This window comes from Salvelinus fontinalis, chromosome 18 (assembly GCF_029448725.1).
Source record: "Salvelinus fontinalis isolate EN_2023a chromosome 18, ASM2944872v1, whole genome shotgun sequence".
In the NCBI taxonomy this organism is placed as follows: domain Eukaryota; kingdom Metazoa; phylum Chordata; class Actinopteri; order Salmoniformes; family Salmonidae; genus Salvelinus; species Salvelinus fontinalis.
In genome coordinates, this window is record NC_074682.1 from 48,973,712 (window position 1) to 48,996,097 (window position 22,386).

Genomic DNA, 22,386 nt, shown 5'->3' on the forward strand with positions numbered 1-22,386 from the left:
GAGTGTAACGGCTCTCGTCGCTGGAAGAAGAGGAGGACCAAAGCGCAGCGTGGTACGTTTCCATATTTATTGGAACACTTTTTTCAACACGAACAAAAACAATAAACAGACGAAGCTACAGTCCTGAACATGGGAACACAAAATACATGAACACACGAACAGGAACAATCACCCACAAACAAACAGTGAAAACAGGCTACCTTAATATGGTTCCCAATCAGAGACAATGACAAACACCTGCCTCTGATTGAGAACCATATTAGGCCTAACAACAAACCCAACATAGAAACACAAAACATAGAATGCCCACCCAGCTCACGTCCTGACCAACTAAACAAAGACTAAACAAAGGAAATAAGGTCAGGAACGTGACAATGAGGCCAATGGTGACTTTAAAACAGTTGAATGGCTGTGATAGGAGAACACTGAGGATGGACCAAGAACACTGTAGTTACTCCAGAATACTGGCCTAGTTGACAGAGTTAAAAGAAGGAAGCCTGTACAGAATACAAATATTACAAAACATGTATCCTGTTTGCAACACGGCACTAAAGTAATACTGAAAAAAATGTGGCAAATAAATGAACTGTATGTCCAGAATACAAAGTGGTATGTTTGTGGAAAATCCAATACAACACGTTACTGAGTACCACTCTCAATATTTTCAAGCATAGTGGTGGCTGCATCATGTTATGGGTATGCTTGTAATTTTTAAGGTCTGGGGAGTTTTTCAGGATTAAAAATAAACAGAATGGAGCTGAGCACAGGCAAAATCCTAGAAGAAAACCTGGTTTAGTCTGCTTTCCACAAGACACTGGGAGATGAATTCACTGTGCATTAGACCTGGTTTAGTCTGCTTTCCACCAGACACTGGGAGATGAATTCACCTTTCAGTAGGACAATAACCTAAAACACAAGACCAATTCTACACTGGAGTTGCTAACCAAGAAGAAAGTGAATGTTCCTGAGTGGCCGAGTTACAGTTTTGACTAACACTACCGGTCAAACGTTTTAGAACACCTAGTCATTCAAGTGTTTTTCTTTATTTTTACTATTTTTTACATTGGGAACCAGGGGGGGAGGTTGGCAGCATGCTCCCCAGGGCAACCAAGCCTAACAGGGTGTCACAGAGGGTGGCTGGGTGGAGGAGAGGTGACACCGTGACATGGACAGGAGAGAGAAACTGTGTGTGTGTGTGTGTGTGTGTGTGTGTGTGTGTGTGTGTGTGTGTGTGTGTGTGTGTGTGTGTGTGTGTATGTGTGTGTGTGCGCCTGTGCGAGTGTGTGTGTGTGTGCAAGCATGTTTTTGTGTGTGAATGCATACATTCTGCTTGCAGCGTACATACAGCTTACATGCACACTGTGTGCGTACGGTATGTGCAGTGTTTGATGTGGGGGGGGGGGGTAAGAGTACCGGCAGTGCACCATGTGCTGTGGCGTGGGGCAGAATGGGAGGTCTCTAGGGAAAGGTGATGAGCAGGAAGTAGCTCTTCCTAAACCCCACCAGACCAGGAATCCTTTGCTCCACACCCTATATGTGGTATCTACATCTACCTTCTGAAAAGGGCACTCTACTGTATGTGGTATCTACATGGTCTACCGTCTGAAAAGGACACTCTACTATATGTGGTATCTACATGGTCTACCGTCTGAAAAGGACACTACTATATGTGGTATCTACATGGTCTACCGTCTGAAAAGGACACTTTACTGTATGTGGTATCTACATGGTCTACCGTCTGAAAAGGACACTACTGTATGTGGTATCTACATGGTCTACCGTCTGAAAAGGACACTCTACTATATGTGGTATCTACATGGTCTACCGTCTGAAAAGGACACTTTACTGTATGTGGTATCTACATGGTCTACCGTCTGAAAAGGACACTCTACTGTATGTGGTATCTACATGGTCTACTGTCTGAAAAGGACACTACTGTATGTGGTATCTACATGGTCTACCGTCTGAAAAGGACACTCTACTATATGTGGTATCTACATGGTCTACCGTCTGAAAAGGACACTACTGTATGTGGTATCTACATGGTCTACCGTCTGAAAAGGACACTCTACTGTATGTGGTATCTACATGGTCTACCGTCTGAAAAGGACACTTCTGTATGTGGTATCTACATGGTCTACCGTCTGAAAAGGACACTACTGTATGTGGTATCTACATGGTCTACCGTCTGAAAAGGACACTACTGTATGTGGTATCTACATGGTCTACCGTCTGAAAAGGACACTACTGTATGTGGTATCTACATGGTCTACCGTCTGAAAAGGACACTACTGTATGTGGTATCTACATGGTCTACCGTCTGAAAAGGACACTACTGTATGTGGTATCTACATGGTCTACCGTCTGAAAAGGACACTACTGTATGTGGTATCTACATGGTCTACTGTCTGAAAAGGACACTCTACTGTATGTGGTATCTACATGGTCTACTGTCTGAAAAGGACACTTTACTGTATGTGGTATCTACATGGTCTACCGTCTGAAAAGGACACTTTACTGTATGTGGTATCTACATGGTCTACCGTCTGAAAAGGACACTCTACTGTATGTGGTATCTACATGGTCTACCGTCTGAAAAGGACACTCTACTATATGTGGTATCTACATGGTCTACTGTCTGAAAAGGACACTACTGTATGTGGTATCTACATGGTCTACCGTCTGAAAAGGACACTCTACTGTATGTGGTATCTACATGGTCTACCGTCTGAAAAGGACACTACTGTATGTGGTATCTACATGGTCTACCGTCTGAAAAGGACACTCTACTATATGTGGTATCTACATGGTCTACCGTCTGAAAAGGACACTCTACTATATGTGGTATCTACATGGTCTACTGTCTGAAAAGGACACTACTGTATGTGGTATCTACATGGTCTACTGTCTGAAAAGGACACTCTACTGTATGTGGTATCTACATGGTCTACTGTCTGAAAAGGACACTCTACTGTATGTGGTATCTACATGGTCTACTGTCTGAAAAGGACACTCTACTGTATGTGGTATCTACATGGTCTACCGTCTGAAAAGGACACTCTACTATATGTGCTATCTACATGGTCTACCGTCTGAAAAGGACACTACTGTATGTGGTATCTACATGGTCTACCGTCTGAAAAGGACACTCTACTGTATGTGGTATCTACATGGTCTACCGTCTGAAAAGGACACTACTATATGTGGTATCTACATGGTCTACCGTCTGAAAAGGACACTACTGTATGTGGTATTTACATGGTCTACTGTCTGAAAAGGACACTTTACTGTATGTGGTATCTACATGGTCTACCGTCTGAAAAGGACACTACTATATGTGGTATCTACATGGTCTACCGTCTGAAAAGGACACTACTGTATGTGGTATCTACATGGTCTACCGTCTGAAAAGGACACTCTACTGTATGTGGTATCTACATGGTCTACCGTCTGAAAAGGACACTCTACTGTATGTGGTATCTACATGGTCTACCGTCTGAAAAGGACACTACTGTATGTGGTATCTACATGGTCTACCGTCTGAAAAGGACACTACTGTATGTGGTATCTACATGGTCTACCGTCTGAAAAGGACACTCTACTGTATGTGGTATCTACATGGTCTACCGTCTGAAAAGGACACTCTACTGTATGTGGTATCTACATGGTCTACCGTCTGAAAAGGACACTACTGTATGTGGTATCTACATGGTCTACTGTCTGAAAAGGACACTTTACTGTATGTGGTATCTACATGGTCTACCGTCTGAAAAGGACACTACTGTATGTGGTATCTACATGGTCTACCGTCTGAAAAGGACACTCTACTGTATGTGGTATCTACATGGTCTACCGTCTGAAAAGGACACTCTACTGTATGTGGTATCTACATGGTCTACTGTCTGAAAAGGACACTACTGTATGTGGTATCTACATGGTCTACCGTCTGAAAAGGACACTACTGTATGTGGTATCTACATGGTCTACCGTCTGAAAAGGACACTCTACTGTATGTGGTATCTACATGGTCTACCGTCTGAAAAGGACACTACTGTATGTGGTATCTACATGGTCTACCGTCTGAAAAGGACACTCTACTGTATGTGGTATCTACATGGTCTACTGTCTGAAAAGGACACTACTGTATGTGGTATCTACATGGTCTACCGTCTGAAAAGGACACTCTACTGTATGTGGTATCTACATGGTCTACTGTCTGAAAAGGACACTACTGTATGTGGTATCTACATGGTCTACCGTCTGAAAAGGACACTCTACTGTATGTGGTATCTACATGGTCTACTGTCTGAAAAGGACACTACTGTATGTGGTATCTACATGGTCTACCGTCTGAAAAGGACACTCTACTGTATGTGGTATCTACATGGTCTACCGTCTGAAAAGGACACTCTACTGTATGTGGTATCTACATGGTCTACCGTCTGAAAAGGACACTACTGTATGTGGTATCTACATGGTCTACCGTCTGAAAAGGACACTACTGTATGTGGTATCTACATGGTCTACCGTCTGAAAAGGACACTCTACTATATGTGGTATCTACATGGTCTACCGTCTGAAAAGGACACTTTACTGTATGTGGTATCTACATGGTCTACCGTCTGAAAAGGACACTACTGTATGTGGTATCTACATGGTCTACCGTCTGAAAAGGACACTCTACTGTATGTGGTATCTACATGGTCTACCGTCTGAAAAGGACACTCTACTGTATGTGGTATCTACATGGTCTACCGTCTGAAAAGGACACTACTGTATGTGGTATCTACATGGTCTACCGTCTGAAAAGGACACTACTGTATGTGGTATCTACATGGTCTACCGTCTGAAAAGGACACTCTACTGTATGTGGTATCTACATGGTCTACCGTCTGAAAAGGACACTACTGTATGTGGTATCTACATGGTCTACCGTCTGAAAAGGACACTACTGTATGTGGTATCTACATGGTCTACTGTCTGAAAAGGACACTTTACTGTATGTGGTATCTACATGGTCTACTGTCTGAAAAGGACACTTTACTGTATGTGGTATCTACATGGTCTACCGTCTGAAAAGGACACTCTACTGTATGTGCTAATGAGAGAATAGGGCTGCCTCCTTAAGTGTACCCTATTCTGGTCAAAAGTAGTGCCTTATGTAGGCAATAGAATGCCATGTGGGACACAGTCTTACATGTATTCAGTAGAGACCAACAGATGGGGAAGGTTACATTGTAGCGAGAGAAAGTGTGAGAACGTGCTGCAATTGCAGCACCGTTCCTCAACTATAAGCATGGGTATTTTCTTAATGTCAGGCTAACCTTTGGTTGAATTTTACTGGACCAGTCTCTGGCCAACAGCAGTAAATCCGTGGCTGAAATGTGCTGGTGCCCATTGCCAAGACATTTAACGAGGAACGCTGGTCACGACTGACAGAGCGGCCCAACCTGCCTGCACACAGAGCTAAGGGCCCTATAGTGCACTGATGCAGCAGGGTTTAGAGTAGTTACATTGTAGCCTGGTTTCCAGACTCTTATTGCCTGAGACAACTTTTCGTGGTCTTATGATGGATCGTTGTTGAATACACACTACTGAGACAGTCAGGGCAATGTTCAGTAGCAAACACTGTAGCCAATCGTTTTGAAACGGACAACGAAAATAAGCATTACTGATCGGACTAGCCTTTTACAGGTTCCTCCATGTTTTAAAGCATTTTCTGTTTGTGGTGCATGAAAAAGCATGTCAATCTCTTGTTGCTTGTTCATGTTACAGTAGATGTATTACGACTATTGATGAACATCCAATTGAAATGCATCATTCCAAGATAAAAAAATTATCTTCTTTGTGAGCTAAGCAACCTCTTTACGTATAGGATTTTTCTACAGGGGATCAGTTCCTGACTTTAACTGTTTCAGTGCCATAAAAAGTCTATACAATTGAACATATACACAAAGTGCCTTCGGAACGTATTCATACCCTTGACTTATTCCACATTTTGTTGTCTTACAGTCTGAATTCAAAATGGATTCAATAGATTTATCTCACCCATCTACACACAATAGCCCATAAGTGAAAACATGTTTTTAGAAATGTTTGCAAATATATAATAAATGTAATACAGAAATATCTTATTTACATAAGTATTCCCACCCCTGAGTCAATACTTTGTAGAAGCACCTTTGGCAGCGATTACAGCTGGAGCTTTCCACACCTGGATTGTGCAACTTTTGACGATCATTCTTTTAAAATTCTTCAAGCTCTGTCAAATGGGTTGTTGATCATTGCTAGACAACCATTTTCAAGTCTTGCCATAGATTTTCAATTATGTCAAGAACAGCTCAAATAAGCAAAGAGAAACGACAGCCCATCATTACTTTAAGGCATGAAGGTCAGTCAATACGGAAAATGTCAAGAACTTTGAAAGTTTCTTCAAGTGCAGTGGCAAAAACCATCAAGCACTGTGATGAAACTGGCTCTCATGAGGATTGCCACAGGAAAGGAAGACCCATAGTTTCCTCTGCTGCAGAGGATAAGTTCATTAAAGTTACCAGCCTCAGAAATTGCGTCCCAAATAAATGCTTCACGGAGTTCAAGTAACAGATACATCTCAACATCAACTGTTCAGAGGAGACTGTGTGAATCAGGCCTTCATGGTCAAATTGCTGCAAAGAAACCACTACTAAAGGACACCAATAACAAGAAGAGACTTGCTTGGGCCAAGAAACACGAGGAATGGACATTACACCGTTGAAAATTTGTCCTTTGGTCTGGAGTCCAAATTGGAGATTTTTGGTTCCAACCGCCTTGTCTTTTGAGACACGGTGTCGGTGAACGGATGATCTCTGCATGTGTATTTTCCACCGTGAAGGATGGAGGAGGAGGTGCTATGGTGTGGGGGTGCATTGCTGGTGGCACTGTCTGTGTGATTTATTGAGAATTCAAGTAACACTTAACGAGCATGGCTACCACAGCATTCTGCAGCGATACGCCATCCCATCTGGTTTGGGATTAGTGGTACTATCATTTGTTTTTCAACAGGACAATGACCCAACACACCTCCAGGTAGAATAATGCACATTTGTGGCCTGCTGGAGGTCATTTTGCAGGGCTCTGGCAGTGCACCTCCTTGCACAAAGGCGGAGGTAGCGGTCCTGCTGCTGGGTTGTTGCCCTCCTACAGCCTCCTCCACGTCTCCTGATGTAATGGCCTGTCTCCTGGTAGCGCCTCCATGCTCTGGACACTACGCTGACAGACACAGCAAACCTTTTTGCCACAGCTCGCATTGATGTGCCATCCTGGATGAACTGCACTACCTGAGCTACTTGTGTGGGTTGTAGACTCCGTCTCATACTACCACTAGAGTGAGAGCACCGCCAGCATTCAAAAGTGACCAAAACATCAGCCAGGAAGCATAGGAACTGAGAAGTGGTCTGTGGTCACCACCTGCAGAATCACTCCTTTTTTGGGGGTGTCTTGCTAATTGCCTATAATTTCCACCTTTTGTCTATTCCATTTGCACAACAGCATGTGAAATGTATTGTCAATCAGTGTTGCTTCCTAAGTGGACAGTTTGATTTCACAGAAGTGTGATTGACTTGGAGTTACATTGTGTTGTTTAAGTGTTCCCTTTATTTTTTTGAGCAGTGTATATAATAGTATGAATTATTCTCTATATTGTATTATGTTATATATACATCCAATATACAGTACCAGTCAAACGTTTGCACACACTTATTCATTCAATGGTTTTTCATTATTTTTACTGTTTTCTACATTGTGGAATAATAGTGAAGACATCAAAACTATGAAATAACACTAATGGAATCATTTAGTAACCAAAAAAAGAGATTCTTCAAAGTAGTAACACTTTGCCTTGATGACAGCTTTGCACACTCTTGGTATTCTCTCAACCACCTTCATGAGGTAGTCACCTGGAATGCATTTTAATTAACAAGTGTGCCTTGTTAAAAGTGAATTTGTGTAATTTCTTTCCTTCTTAATGTGTTTGTGCCAATCAGTTGTGTTGTGACAAGGTAGGGGTGGTATACAGAAGATGGCCCTATTTAGTAAAAGACCAAGTCCATATTATGTCAAGAACAGCTCAAATAAGCAAAGAGAAACAACCGTTTCAACGCCATCATTACTTTAAGACATGAAGGTCAGTCAATCTGGGAAAATTTCAAGAACTTTTAAAGTTTTCTCAAGTGCAGTCGCAAAGAAACCACTACTAAAGAACACCAATAAGAAGAAGAGCCAAGAAACACGAGCAATGGACATTAGACTGGTGGAAATTTGACAATTTGGTCTGATGAGTCCAAATTTTAGATTTTTGGTTCCAACAGCTGTGTCTTTGTGAGACGCAGAGTAGGTGAACAAATGATCTCCGCTTGTGTGGTTCCCACCGTGAAGCATGGAAGAAGAGGTGTGATGCTGTGGGGGTGCTTTGCTGGTGACACGGACAGTGATTTATTTACAATTCAAGGCACACTTAACCATCATGGCTGCCACAGCATTCTGCAGCGATACGCCATCACATCTGGTTTGCGCTTAGTGGGACTATCATTTGTTTTTCAACAGGACAATGACCCTAAACACACCTCCAGGCTGTGTAAGGGCTATTTTACAGAGAAGGAGAGTGATGGATTGTTGCATCAGATGACCTGGCCTCCACAATCACCCGACCTCAACCCAATTAAAATGGTTTGGGATGAGTTGAACAGCAGAGTGAAGGAAAAGCAGCCAACAAGTGCTCAGCATATGTGGGAACTCCTTCAAGACAGTTGGAAAAGCTGGTTGAGAGAATGCCAAGTGTGTGCAAAGCTGTCATCAAGGCAAAGGGTGGCTACTTTGAAGAATCTAAAATATATTTGGAATTCTTTAACACTTTTTTGGTTACTACATGATTCCATATGTGTCATTTATTTCATTTGATGTTTTCACCATTGTTCTACAATGTAGAAAATAGTAAAAAATAATGAAAAACCCTTGAATGAGTAGGTGTGTCCAAACTTTCGACTGGTACAGACACATTATGTTAAGTATGACCATATCAGGTGCAGCCCTCCTCTATCTTGTTCACTCTCTCTGTGTCAAACACACACACAAAAAACACACACACAAACACACACACACACAGTAAACTCAGATTAGAAATTAAAGCCTGCTGCAGTTTTACGATTTAAGCGGTGATGTTTTGCTGTTATATGTATCTGACCTTCTCAGGTGTTTGTGTCACCCAGTTGGAGATTGATTATTCCATTGGAGGGATGCCAGGAATACTGAAGAGCCTTTCCCTCTACACTCCTTAAATATGTTCATGTCCATTATGCCCTGCACTATCATTCAATATTATTATGAACATAAATTGCAATAATCTAAAGTAACATACCACAGGCTTGAAATATGGATATCTTTTGTAACTTAAAGGGATAGTTCACTCAAATTACAAAATGACTTATTGGTTTCCTTACCCTGAAAGCAGTCAATGGACAAGGTATGACATGCTTTGGTTTAGTTCCCTGGCACTGTTTCCTAATGCTAAGATTTTTGCATTTGTGACAAAAATCCCATTCAAGTCATTTTGGGCGAATTAGGCCTGGCGTTACAATACATCCCAAAGGTGTTCGATGGGGTTGAGGTCAGGGCTTTGTGCAGGCCAGTCAAATTCTTCCACACAAATCTCAACAAACCATTTCTGTACGGACCTTGCACGGGGGCATTGTCATGCTAAAACAGGAATTGTCTAGAATGTCTATGTATGAGTTAAGATTTCCCTTCACTAGAACTAAGGGGCCAAGCCCGAACCATGAAATACAGCCCCAAACCATTATTCCTCCTCCACCAAACTTTACAGTTGGCACTATGCATTCGGACAGGTAGCATTCTCCTGGCATCCACCAAGCCCAGATTCATCCTTCAGACTGCCAGGTGGTGAAGCGTAATTCATCACTCCAGAGAACGCGTTTCCACTGTTCCAGAGTCCAATGGCGGCGAGCTTTACACCACTCCAGCTGAAGTTTGGTATTGCACATGGTGATCTTAGGCTTGTGTTCGGCTGCTCAGCCATGGAAACCCATTTCATGAAGCTCCCGATGAACAGTTATTGTGCTGATGTTGCTTCCAGAGGCAGTTTGGAACTCGGTAGTGAGTGTTGCAACCGAGGACAGACACATTTTTACACGCTACACACTTCAGCACTCGCCGGTCCCGTTCTGTGAGCTTGCGTGGCCTAACACTTCACGGCTGAGCCTTTGTTGCTCCTAGCCGTTCACATATTTTTGGCCATGGCCATGTAGTGTGTCTTGAATTGGCTACCTAGTTATTTGTCTAATCTCCATCATATGTTATAGGCCTACCTGCTGCTGCAATGTCCGAATGTCTCTCTCTCTGAACCGTCAGCCTGCTTCAGTTCAGCTGGCGAACTCGGCAAACCAAATGAGTGCTCTTGCACACTCCCTTAAAAGACTACGACTAATTTGAAGGGGTGTCCACATAGTTTTGTATATACAATGTACATTTGATGACTGACAGGGGGGGCTGTTTTGAAACCACGCGCCTCCATCTTGGCACTCCCCCACCATTGTAAAAATTACTTTGGAAGCTATGGAAGCTAATTACTTTGGAAGCTAATTACTTAAAAATCATACAATGTGATTTTGTGGATTTTTGTTTTAGATTCCGTCTCTCACAGTTGAAGTGTACCTATGATAAAAATTACAGACCTCTACATGCTTTGGAAGTAGGAAAACCTGCAAAATCGGCAGTGGACACCCAAAATCGGCAGTATGTATATATATATATATATATATATATGTATATATATATATATATATATATATATATATATATATATATATATATATATATATATATACACACACAAACACACACACACACACACACACACACACACACACACACACACACACACACACACACACACACACACACACACACACACACACACACACACACACACACACACACACACACACACACACACACACAGCATTCGGAAAGTATTCAGAATCCCTCCACCTGTGGTAAATTCAATTGATTGGACATGATTTGGAAAGGCACGCACCTGTCTATATAAGGTCACACAATTGACAGTGCAAAAACCAAGCCATGAAGTCGAAGGAATTGCCCGTAGAGCTCCGAGACAGGATTGTATTCTTAAATGGAAGAAGTTTGGAACCACCAAGACTCTTCCAAGAGCTGCTCTCCCGGCCAAACTGAGCAATCGGGGGAGAAGGTCCTTGGTCAGGGAGGTGACCAAGAGCCCAACGGTTACTCTGACAGAGCTCCAGAGTTCCTCTTTGGAGATGGGAGAACCTTCCAGAAGGACAACCATCTCTGCATCACTCCACCAACCAGGCCTTTACGGTAGTGGCCAGACGGAAGCCACTCCTCAGTAAAAGGCACCTAAAGACTCTCAGACCATCTTTGGCCTGAATGCCAAGCGCCACGTCTGGAGGACTGTGAAGCATGGTGGTGGCAACATGATGTTGTAGGGATGTTTTTCAGCGGCATGGACTGGGAGACTAGTCAGGACCGAGGGAAAGATGAATAGAGCAAAACATTTTTTTTTTTCAATTTTAGAATAAGGCATAACATAACAAAATGTGGAAAAAGTCAAGGGGTCTGAATAATTTCCCGAAAGCACTGTGTGTATGTGTGTATACAGTTGCAGTCGGAAGCTTACATACACTTAGGTTGGAGTCATTTTTACTATAATTAAATGTCAGGAATTGTGAAAAACTGAGTTTAAATGTATTTGGCTAAGGTGTATGTAAACTTCCGACTTATATATTTATATATATTAGAAAGTACTAATGTTACTGTCCCCACTACAATCAAAAAATACTTCAATAAATGTAATTTTGTCCTTCAAACATTTCAATAAAATACTGTAGAATTCCATTCGTTCCTATGGAAGACTGCTTTTCTGAGGAGTGCCAATATGGCTGACTGGTGGCTTCAAAGCGTCTCAATACATAACATCAACAATCCAGGGTTTATATACATCATTGGCTGCACTCTCGTCTTTCTCGTTGAATGACAGCAAACACTTCATTGAAGAATCCCGTCCATATTTCCCACCCCTACTGTTGACCAATCACCGACGAAGTGGCGTAGACTTCGGCTACCGAACTTCGACTTGCCTCAAGAAAAATGTTGTGTGCAATGGAAGTCAACACATATCAAGATTCAAAATGCAATCAATTTTCAATAGAAAATAAAGAAAAATACTCACACATCTTCAACTAAGTTGCTAAGACAGGAGCACAGTGAGAGTACTTCTCTTTTCCAAGTTCAGGAAGTCATAAGGTTATCACAGGTGTCACTATGGACAAAGTAGTCAATACAATGCCATGTTGCCTTGAGATCAGACAACCAAACTACCTCAGGCTTAGCGCTGTTGTTTATAAACTGTTGGAGAATGCAGAGCAACTCCTAGACACAACAGAGGCCTCTCAATAGCCTCCCCCTCAGCAACTCCTAGACACAACAGAAGCCTCTCAATAGCCTCCCCCTCAGCAAAGTCCCAAAGCCTCTCGACTTGTTTCCTGCCAAATCCGCTCCTCAGGGTGAGTAACCCATGAAATGATTTCTGACATTATGGATCACAGGTCTGTTGGATGAGCTGCCTGATCCTTTTCTGCTCCGGTGTTGACAGGGCAGAGGGATTTAGAGGGATTTCCCCTTGCCTTGCTGGCTGTGGAGCGCTGTGGAGTTGTGTGCCAGCAAGCTAACCCGCCTCACATTAATAAACTTGTGTATCCGTCTACTGTATGCATGTCTCAGAGGGCCATCTGGACAGTACTGGAGAAGTTGGTGGTCAACAGCCTAACTTAACGCTACAGAACTTCACTGTGGATATTGTGCTTCCTTCTAGAGCACAGCATAAGTCCCTTTTGTAGAGAGTAGAATAACAGACCTGTCCAATGATGTGCACATTCATTACGCACATAAAATATTGGGAGTCACAGAACACCTGTGATGCAATCGATGGACAACATGCAAGCCTTCTATTGATCTCAGTTAAAGACCTCGTCTCCAATTCAACACTGTCCGTTTCCCTTCGCCTGCTGCTGGAGCTGCCTGGCCTGGCTGACAGAGAGCAGTGAACCTACATGACCACCTCCAGGACTTTCTCCACATTGATCCCCTGCAGTGCCGATTGGCTGCCCAGAAGTTCTCATTTTAGCTAGTTTCAATGGTGCGTTTGATGGGATTTGCAGCAGCCATTATTTTTGGTTCAATAGGATCGACTCTGATACAGATGTAGGATTTTAATTTGAGCCATTTTGCTGCAGCAGGAAACTAATCCTGCAGCAACAGAAAATGTGAATTATTATGTGTATTATAATTAATGGACATTTTTCTAGGGGTTGATAAATATGACATTTACAAACTTCAGAAGCCTTTTTCAACCTCAAATACACTACAAAATGCAACACTACAAGTTATCCTGCAACAAACAGGGTGATCAAATGAAGATCCTACATCTGTAACCCCTCCGGCTCTATCTCAGTGTGCTAAGAGGCTTTTCCTCGAGGTGAGACATTTCTATTTCTTGGCAGTTGTTCGCTACTTCTATCCAAAGTTACTTACTGTTCACTTACTCACAGTTCATCTTGCTTCTAATCCACTGAAGGAGAAGCAATCTACCTCATGGCATGCAATGCTGGGTTTGAACCTCTACACCAGCGACCTTTCGGTCGATAATCGACTTGGTCGTGCTAGAACATTTCTTGGAACCCCGGCCTGGCAGAAATGTCCTGGTGGTGCTTACCCTCTAGGATGACCTCCTTGCCCGTCTTCTTCAGAGCCTGCACGGCGTCATCGTGTGTGGCCTCCCGGAGGTCAGAGCCGTTGACCGAAAGGATTGCGTCGCCCACGTACAGGGCCTCCGTCTGGTCAGCAGCCAACCCTTTGAAGATCTTCGAGATGAGAATAGGCATTTTATTCTCTTTTCCACCTGCAAAGTAAAGCATATGGCATCGGTTCAGTTCATCTTAAAGGAACACGGTACGCTTCTCGTACAAAGTATAAACCAGATGGTTACTGGTCTAAGTGTGTATCCCCTCTCTTAATGGAGAAGGGATGTGAATATGAAATATGGTGGTCTACAGGAATACCGTACATAGGCTTTTACCTAGGGCTTAAAGGTGACACGTAAAGGTTTTTCCCTGTGTTTCCAAAACTTTCATTATACAACAGCTAAATACATCATCAAATGATCTGCAATAATATTTTGTTAAGGTTAGATTTCGTATCCTTGATATAACACTAAAGGAGGCAACCAGTCAACATGCTCCTTTGGAATGCTTGGAAATGATGTCATTTCAGGGCATTGTGAAAATTCCATAATTTGATTTTAATGCAGAATTTCACATCTCTGAGCTCACATGCTCGATATCGTACAGTGGACAACACAATCAGAACTCTATTTCCCGTTTTACATTTGATCCAGCTATTCCAGTTAGGAAAAAAACCCGGTGCCGGGATTTCAAAGTAGTTTTCATTTTGCACTTGTGCTGCACTGTGACAGTCGGTGGTCAGTCAGATTTATGCTGCAGAATGAGAAGATAAGTCGCTGTTCTCCCTCTAGCTAACTATAATAAATCGCTTGAAACGACGCTACTGTTTACAGGGACCTTTATTTATGGACAGTTCAAAGTGGTATGAATATTTGTGATTGAGAAAATGCTTTTCATATGTACCGAACCATCCAATGATGGGATTTATAAATAAATGATCTGGGCTCCCAAAAAGGACTGAGATCTCTCTCTCTCTCTCTCTCTCTCTCTCTCTCTCCTCTCTCTCTCTCCCTCTCTCTCTCTCTCTCTCTCTCTCTCTCTCTCTCTCTCTCTCTCTCTCTCTCTCTCTCTCTCTCTCTCTCTCTCTCTCTCTCTCTCTCTCTCTCTCTCTCTCTCTCTCTCTCTCTCTCTCTCTCTCTCTCTCTCTCTCTCTCTCTCTCTCTCTCTCTCTCTCTCTCTCTCCTCTCTCTCTCTCTCTCTCTCTCTCTCTCTCCTCTCTCTCTTCTCTCTCTCTCTCTCTCTCTCTCTCTCTCTCTCTCTCTCTCTCTCTCTCTCTCTCTCTCTCTCTCTCTCTCTCTCTCTCTCTCTCTCTCTCTCTCTCCTCTCTCCTCTCTCTCTCTCTCTCTATATATATATATATATATATATATATATAAACAAGCTAGCCATTAAAAAAAGGATGGTCCACATGTAACAGTATAACTTTAAACCGTCCCCTCGCCCCGACACGGGCGCGAACCAGGGACCTTCTGCACACATCAACAACAGTCACCCACGAAGCGTCGTTACCCATCGCTCCACAAAAGCCGCGGCCCTTGCAGAGCAAGGGGCAACACTACTTCTAGGTTTCAGAGCAAGTGACGTAACTGATTGAAACGCTAGTAACGCGTACCCGCTAACCATTTCACATCCGTTACACTCACCCCCCTTTCAACCTCCTCCTTTTCCGCAGCAACCAGTGATCCGGGTCACGGCACCAATGTAACAGTATAACTTTAAACCGTCCCCTCGCCCCGACACGGGCGTGAACCAGGGACCTTCTGCACAGATCAACAACAGTCACCCACAAAGCGTCGTTACCCATCGCTCCACAAAAGCCGCGGCCCTTGCAGAGCAAGGGGCAACACTACTTCTGGGTTTCAGAGCAAGTGACGTAACTGAGTGAAACGCTAGTAGCGCGTACCCGCTAACTGGCTAGCCATTTCACATCCGTTATACACAGATCTAAGTGATGGAACAGAATATGGCATCCTGTAATTCGAACAATGAACGTATGCATTTCAAGTTGGTTAACAGACTGTATTTAACAGCAAGACACAAGATTAAATTGGTCCCAACTCCCAACTGTTGACTGTGTCTCCTAAATTAGGTAGGCACATTCCTTTATATGATGTGGGATGTCCTGCAGTTTAACGTTTCTAGGACAAAGTGTTCAAAATAAATTTCAACGTGCATGAATGTAATCTTTCAAATTGTTAAAATAAATTATTGGCAACCTAGAAATTCTTATGAACAAAATCTAATTGATGTATATTTTGATTAATATTTTACTTTTTAAAGTTCATCTGAGTCTTAGGAACTCTTAAGTGGTAATCCATGACTTCCTGTTTCACTGGGGTATAAATATGAGGTGACACACTAAACTCCCTTAGTCATCCATCAACATGAAAAAGGCCTGAGAACACACAAGTGAAATGAGACAAAATGTTGTTGACCTTCACAAATCAGGCAATGGCTATATAGAAATAGCAACACGCCTGAAAATACCCATCTCCACTATTAGGGCAATAATTAAGACATTTAAAACAACTGGAGCTGTGATGAAGCAAGTGTATTTTGCCTGTGTCTGAGATTGTTTTAAATGGTATCTGTGGAAGACAAACAATTTAGTGTACATTTTGTTTACTTTCAGCTCACTTTATTGCATTAGTGAGCCCTCAAATTATACTTTAGCCTAATTTGCTACATAGGTCATCTGCCTTTTTTGCAATTATTTTCCATTGGACAAAAGATGTAACCCACAAATGTTGGCGTAGTTTTTTTGTTGCCAAACTAACAATGTCTTACTGTATTTAAATTATTTGATTTCAACTAACTTATGTTTTAATTAAATTAATGAGAAGGATGGTTCCAGTAGCAAAAAAATCTCCAAGGATCACAGTTGGAGAATTGCATAAGTTGATTACATCTTGGGGTCACCAAGTCTCCAAAACTACTGACCCTATAATCTAGCTTTTGCAATGGCCATCCCAGTCCCCTGACCTAAACCCCATTGAAAATGTTTTGGGTAAGCTTAAGAGGAGAGTCCACAAGTGAGTATATATATTTTTTTTTTATTTCACCTTTATTTAACCAGGTAGGCCAGTTGAGAACAAGTTCTCATTTACAACTGCGACCTGGCCAAGATAAAGCAAAGCAGTGTGACAAAAACAACAACAGAGTTACACATGGAATAAACAAACATACAGTCAATAATACAATAGAAAAAGTATATATACAGTGTGTGCAAATGAGGTAGGATAAGGAGGTAAGGCAATAAATAGGCCATAGTGGCGGAATAATTACATTATAGCAATTAAACAATAGAGTGATAGATGTGCAGAAGATGAATGTGCAAGTAGAGATACTGGGGTGCAAAGGAGCAGAATAAATAACAGTATGGGGATGAGGTAGTTGGATGGGCTGTTTACAGATGGGCTATGTACATGTGCAGTGACCTGTGAGCTGCTCTGACAGCTGGTGCTTAAAGTTAGTGAGGGAGATATGAGTCTCCAGCTTCAGTGATTTTTGCAGTTCGTTCCAGTCATTGGCAGCAGAGAACTGGAAGCAAATGCGGCCAAAAGAGGAATTGGCTTTGGGGGTGACCAGTGAGATATACCTGCTGGAGCGCGTGCTACGGGTGGGTGCTGCTATGGTGACCAGTGAGCTGAGATAAGGCGGGGCTTTACCAAGCAAAGACTTATAGATGACCTGTAGCAAGTGGGTTTGGTAATGAATATGAAGCGAGGGCCAGCCAACAAGAGCATTGAAGTCGCAGTGGTGGGTAGTATATGGGGCTTTGGTGAAAAAACGGATGGCACTGTGATAGAATGCATCCAATTTGCTGAGTAGAGTGTTGGAGGCTATTTTGTAAATGACATAGCCGAAGTCAAGGATCGGTAGCATAGTCAGTTTTATGAGGGTATGTTTGGCAGCATGAGTGAAGGATGCTATGTTGCGATATAGGAAGCCAATTCTAGATTTAATTTTGGATTGGAGATGCTTAATGTGACTCTGGAAGGAGAGTTTACAGTCTAACCAGACACCTAATTATTTGTAGTTGTTCACATATTCTAAGTCAGAACTGTCCAGAGTAGTGATGCTGGACGGCCGGGCAGGTGTGGGCAGCGATCGGTTGAAGAGCATGCATTAAGTTTTACTTGCATTTAAGAGCAGTTGGAGGCCACGTAAGGAGAGTTGTATGGCATTGAAGCTCGTCTGGAGGTTAGTTAACTCAGTGTCCAAAGAAGGGCCAGAAGTATACAGAATGGTGTCGTCTGAGTAGAGGTGGATCAGAGAATCACCAGCAGCAAGAGCGACATTATTGAAGTATACAGAGAAGAGAGTCGGCCCGAGAATTGAACCCTGTGGCACCCCCATAGAGACTGCCAGAGGTCTGGACAACAGGCCCTCCAATTTGACACACTGAACTCTATCTGAGAAGTAGTTGGTGAACCAGGCGAGGCAGTCATTTGAGAAAGCAAAGTTGTTGAGTCTGCCGATAAGAATGTGGTGATTGACAAAGTCGAAAGCCTTGGCCAGGTTGATGAATACAGCTGCACAGTACTGTCTCTTATCGATGGCAGTTATGATATTGTTTAGGACCATAAGCGCGGCTGAGGTGCACCCATGACCAGCTTAGAAACCAGATTGCATAGGGGAGAAGGTACGGTGGGATTCGAAATGGTCGGTGATCTGTTTGTTAACTTGGCTTTCGAAGACCTTATAAAAGGCAGGGTAGGATAGATATACAGTTGAAGTCGTAAGTTTACATATACTTAGGTTGGAGTTATTAAAACTTGTTTCTAAACCACTCCACAAATTTCATGTAAACAAACTATAGTTTTGTCAAGTCGGTTAGGACATCTACTTTGTGCATGACACAAGTCATTTTTACAACAATTGTTTACAGACAGATTATTTCACTGATAATTCACTATATCACAATTCCAGTAGGTCAGAAGTTTACATACACTAAGTTGACTGTGCCTTTAAACAACTTGGAAAATTCCAGAAAATGATGTCATGGCTTTAGAAGCTTCTGATATGCTAATTGACATCATTTGAGTCAATTGGAGGTGTACCTGTGGATGTATTTCAAGGCCTACCTTCAAACTCAGTGCCTCTTTGCTTGACATCATGGGAAAATCAAACGAAATCAGCCAAGACCTCAGGAAAAAAATATATTAGACCTCCACAAGACTGGTTCATCCTTGGGAGCAATATCCAAATGCCTGAAGGTACCACGTTCATCTGTACAAATAATAGTACGCAAGTATAAACACCATGGGTCCACGCAGCCGTCATACTGCTCAGGAAGGAGCCACGTTCTGTCTCCTAGAGATTAACGTACTTTGGTGCGAAAAGTGCAAATCAATCCCAGAACATCAGCAAGGGACCTTGTGAAGTTGCTGGAGGAAGCAGGTACAAAAGTATCTATATCCACAGTAAAACCAGTCCCATATCGACATAACCTGAAAGGCCGCTCAGCAAGGAAGAAGCCACTGCTCAAAAACCGCCATAAAAAAGACAGACTATGGTTTGCAACTGCACATGGGGACAAAGATTGTACTTTTTGGAGAAATGTCCTCTGGTCTGATGAAACAAAAATAGAACTGTTTGGCCATAATGACCATCGTTATGTTTGGAGGAAAAAGGGGGAGGCTTGCATGCCGAAGAACACCATCCCAACTGTGAAGCACGGGGGTGGCAGCGTCATGTTGTGGGGGTGCTTTGCTGCAGGAGGGACTGGTGCACTTCACAAAATAGATGACATCATGAGGAGGAATATTATGTGGATATATTGAAGCAACATCTCAAGACATCAGTCAGGAAGTTAAAGCTTGGTCGCAAATGGGTCTTCCAAATAGACAATGACCCCAAGCATATTTCCAAAGCTGTGGCAAAATGTCTTAAGGACAACAAAGTCAAGGTTTTGTAGTGGCCATCACAAAGCCCTGACCTCAATCCTATAGAAAAAGTGTGGGCAGAACTTAAAAAGAGTGTGCGAGCAAGGAGGCCTACAAACCGGACTCAGTTACACCAGCTCTGTCAGAAGGAATGGGCCAAAATTCACCCAACTTATTGTGGGAAGCTTCTGGAAGGCTACCCGAAACGTTTGACCCAAGTTAAACCATTTAAAGGCAATGCTACCAAATACTGATTGAGTGTATGTAAACTTCTAGCTGAAATAAATAATTCTCTCTACTATTATTCTGACATTTCACATTCTTAAAATGAAGTGGTGATCCTAACTGACCTAAAACAGGGAATTTTTACTAAGATGAAATGTCAGGAATTGTGAAAAACTGAGTTTAAATGTATTTGGCTAAGGTGTATGTAAACTTCCGACTACAACTGTAGGTCTGTAGCAGTTTGGGTCTAGAGTGTCTCCCCCTTTGAAGAGGGGGATGACCGTGGCATCTTTCCAATCTTTGGGGATCTCAGATGATACGAAAGAGAGGTTGAACAGGCTAGTAATAGGGGTTGCAACAATTTCGGCGGTACCAAGGACTCAGACGACTCAGAGCTGTTATCTTGGCAAAGGGAGGGTGTATTCTCCCACCTCATCAAACATTATAGGAGACGACTCAGAGCTGTTATCTTGGCAAAGGGAGGGTGTATTCTCCCACCTCATCAAACATTATAGGAGACGACTCAGAGCTGTTATCTTGGAAAAGGGAGGGTGTATTCTCCCACCTCATCAAACATTATAGGAGACGACTCAGAGCTGTTATCTTGGAAAAGGGAGGGTGTGTTCTCCCACCTCATCAAACATTATAGGAGACGACCCAGAGCTGTTATCTTGGAAAAGGGAGGGTGTGTTCTCCCACCTCATCAAACATTATAGGAGACGACTCAGAGCTGTTATCTTGGCAAAGGGAGGGTGTATTCTCCCACCTCATCAAACATTATAGGAGACGACTCAGAGCTGTTATCTTGGAAAAGGGAGGGTGTATTCTCCCACCTCATCAAACATTATAGGAGACGACCCAGAGCTGTTATCTTGGAAAAGGGAGGGTGTGTTCTCCCACCTCATCAAACATTATAGGAGACGACTCAGAGCTGTTATCTTGGCAAAGGGAGGGTGTATTCTCCCACCTCATCAAACATTATAGGAGACGACTCAGAGCTGTTATCTTGGAAAAGGGAGGGTGTATTCTCCCACCTCATCAAATATTATAGGAGACGACTCAGAGCTGTTATCTTGGAAAAGGGAGGGTGTATTCTCCCACCTCATCAAACATTATAGGAGACGACTCAGAGCTGTTATCTTGGCAGAGGGAGGGGTGGGCACAAAGTACAAAAAGCAGGAGTGCCAATAATTGTGACATGCATGTTTTTGAACGTAATAATTATTTATTAATGACAATTGTATTTTATTTGAACAATTTTAACTTAAAATGTTAAAGTCATGTGATATTTGGAGTGTCAGATTAAGCTGAGAAACAACAATGACATTTTTCACAACCTTTTTTGTTAATATTTACCTAGGGTGCCAATAATTCAGGTGGGCACTTCAGAAACTATTCACACCCCTCGACTTATTCCACATTTTATTGTGTTACAGCCTGAATGTAAAATTGATTAAATAGAGATTTTTTTGGTCACTGGCCTATACCCAATACCCCATAATGTCAAAGGGGAATTATGTTTTTCTAAATCCTTACAAATTAATTAAATATGAAAAGCTGAAATGTCTTGTCAATTAGTATTCAACCCCTTTGTTATGACAAGCCTAAATATGTTCAGTTGTAAATAGTTGCTTAACAAGTCACATAAAAAGTTGCATGGACTCACTCTGTGTGCAGTAATAGTGTTTAACATGATTTTTGAATGACTACCTCATCTCTGTACCCCCCACATACAATTATCTGTAAGGTCCTTCAGTCAAGCAGTGAATTTCAAACACAGATTCAACCACAAAGACCAGGGAGGTTTTCCATGCCTCGCAAGGAAGGGCACCTATTGGTAGATGGGTAAAAATAAAATTAACAGACATTGAATATCCCTTTGAGCATGGTGAAGTTATTAATTACACTTTGGATGGTGTGCCAATACACAAAGTCACTACAAAGATACAGGCGGTCTTCCTAACTAAGTTGCCAGAGAGGAAGAAACATATTGAGTTGGCATTCATTCAATTTTGAGTTGCATCCCAATATTACACTTTATATACATCACAGAGGACTGAACTATAACAAACCTGTTTGACATAGAAATACCACAATTTCGTCAGGTTTTCTAAATAATCTTTATTAATTATTAAATTCTGAAAAATATGAATAACATTCCACCCACAAGGCCAAAGAGGGCGCTTTTGCTCAATGACTGCTTGAAAATCTATGGCAAGATCTGAAAATGATTGTCTAGCAATGATCAACAACCAATTTAACAGAGATTGAAGAGTTTTGAAAATAATAAATGGGCAAATGTTGAACAATCCAGGTGTGGAAAGCTCTTAGAGACTTACCCAGAAAAACTCACAGCTGTAATCGCTGCTGAAGGTGCTTCTACAAAGTATTGACTCAGGGGTGGGAATACTTATGTAAATTAGATATAATACATTTGCAAACAT

The 22,386-nt window shown here is 42.2% G+C and overlaps 1 protein-coding gene across 2 annotated transcripts in view; it reads right to left on the minus strand.

The window, feature by feature from the left end:
* The window catches only part of LOC129815688 (alpha-1-syntrophin-like), a 119,199-nt gene that overhangs the window by 41,023 nt on the left and 55,790 nt on the right, over positions 1–22,386 (minus strand). For both annotated transcript variants that reach the window (XM_055869720.1, XM_055869719.1), the window contains exon 2: positions 13,802–13,987. In XM_055869720.1, coding sequence (XP_055725695.1) covers positions 13,802–13,987 — 186 coding nt within the window. The remainder of the gene's footprint in view (positions 1–13,801; positions 13,988–22,386) is intronic.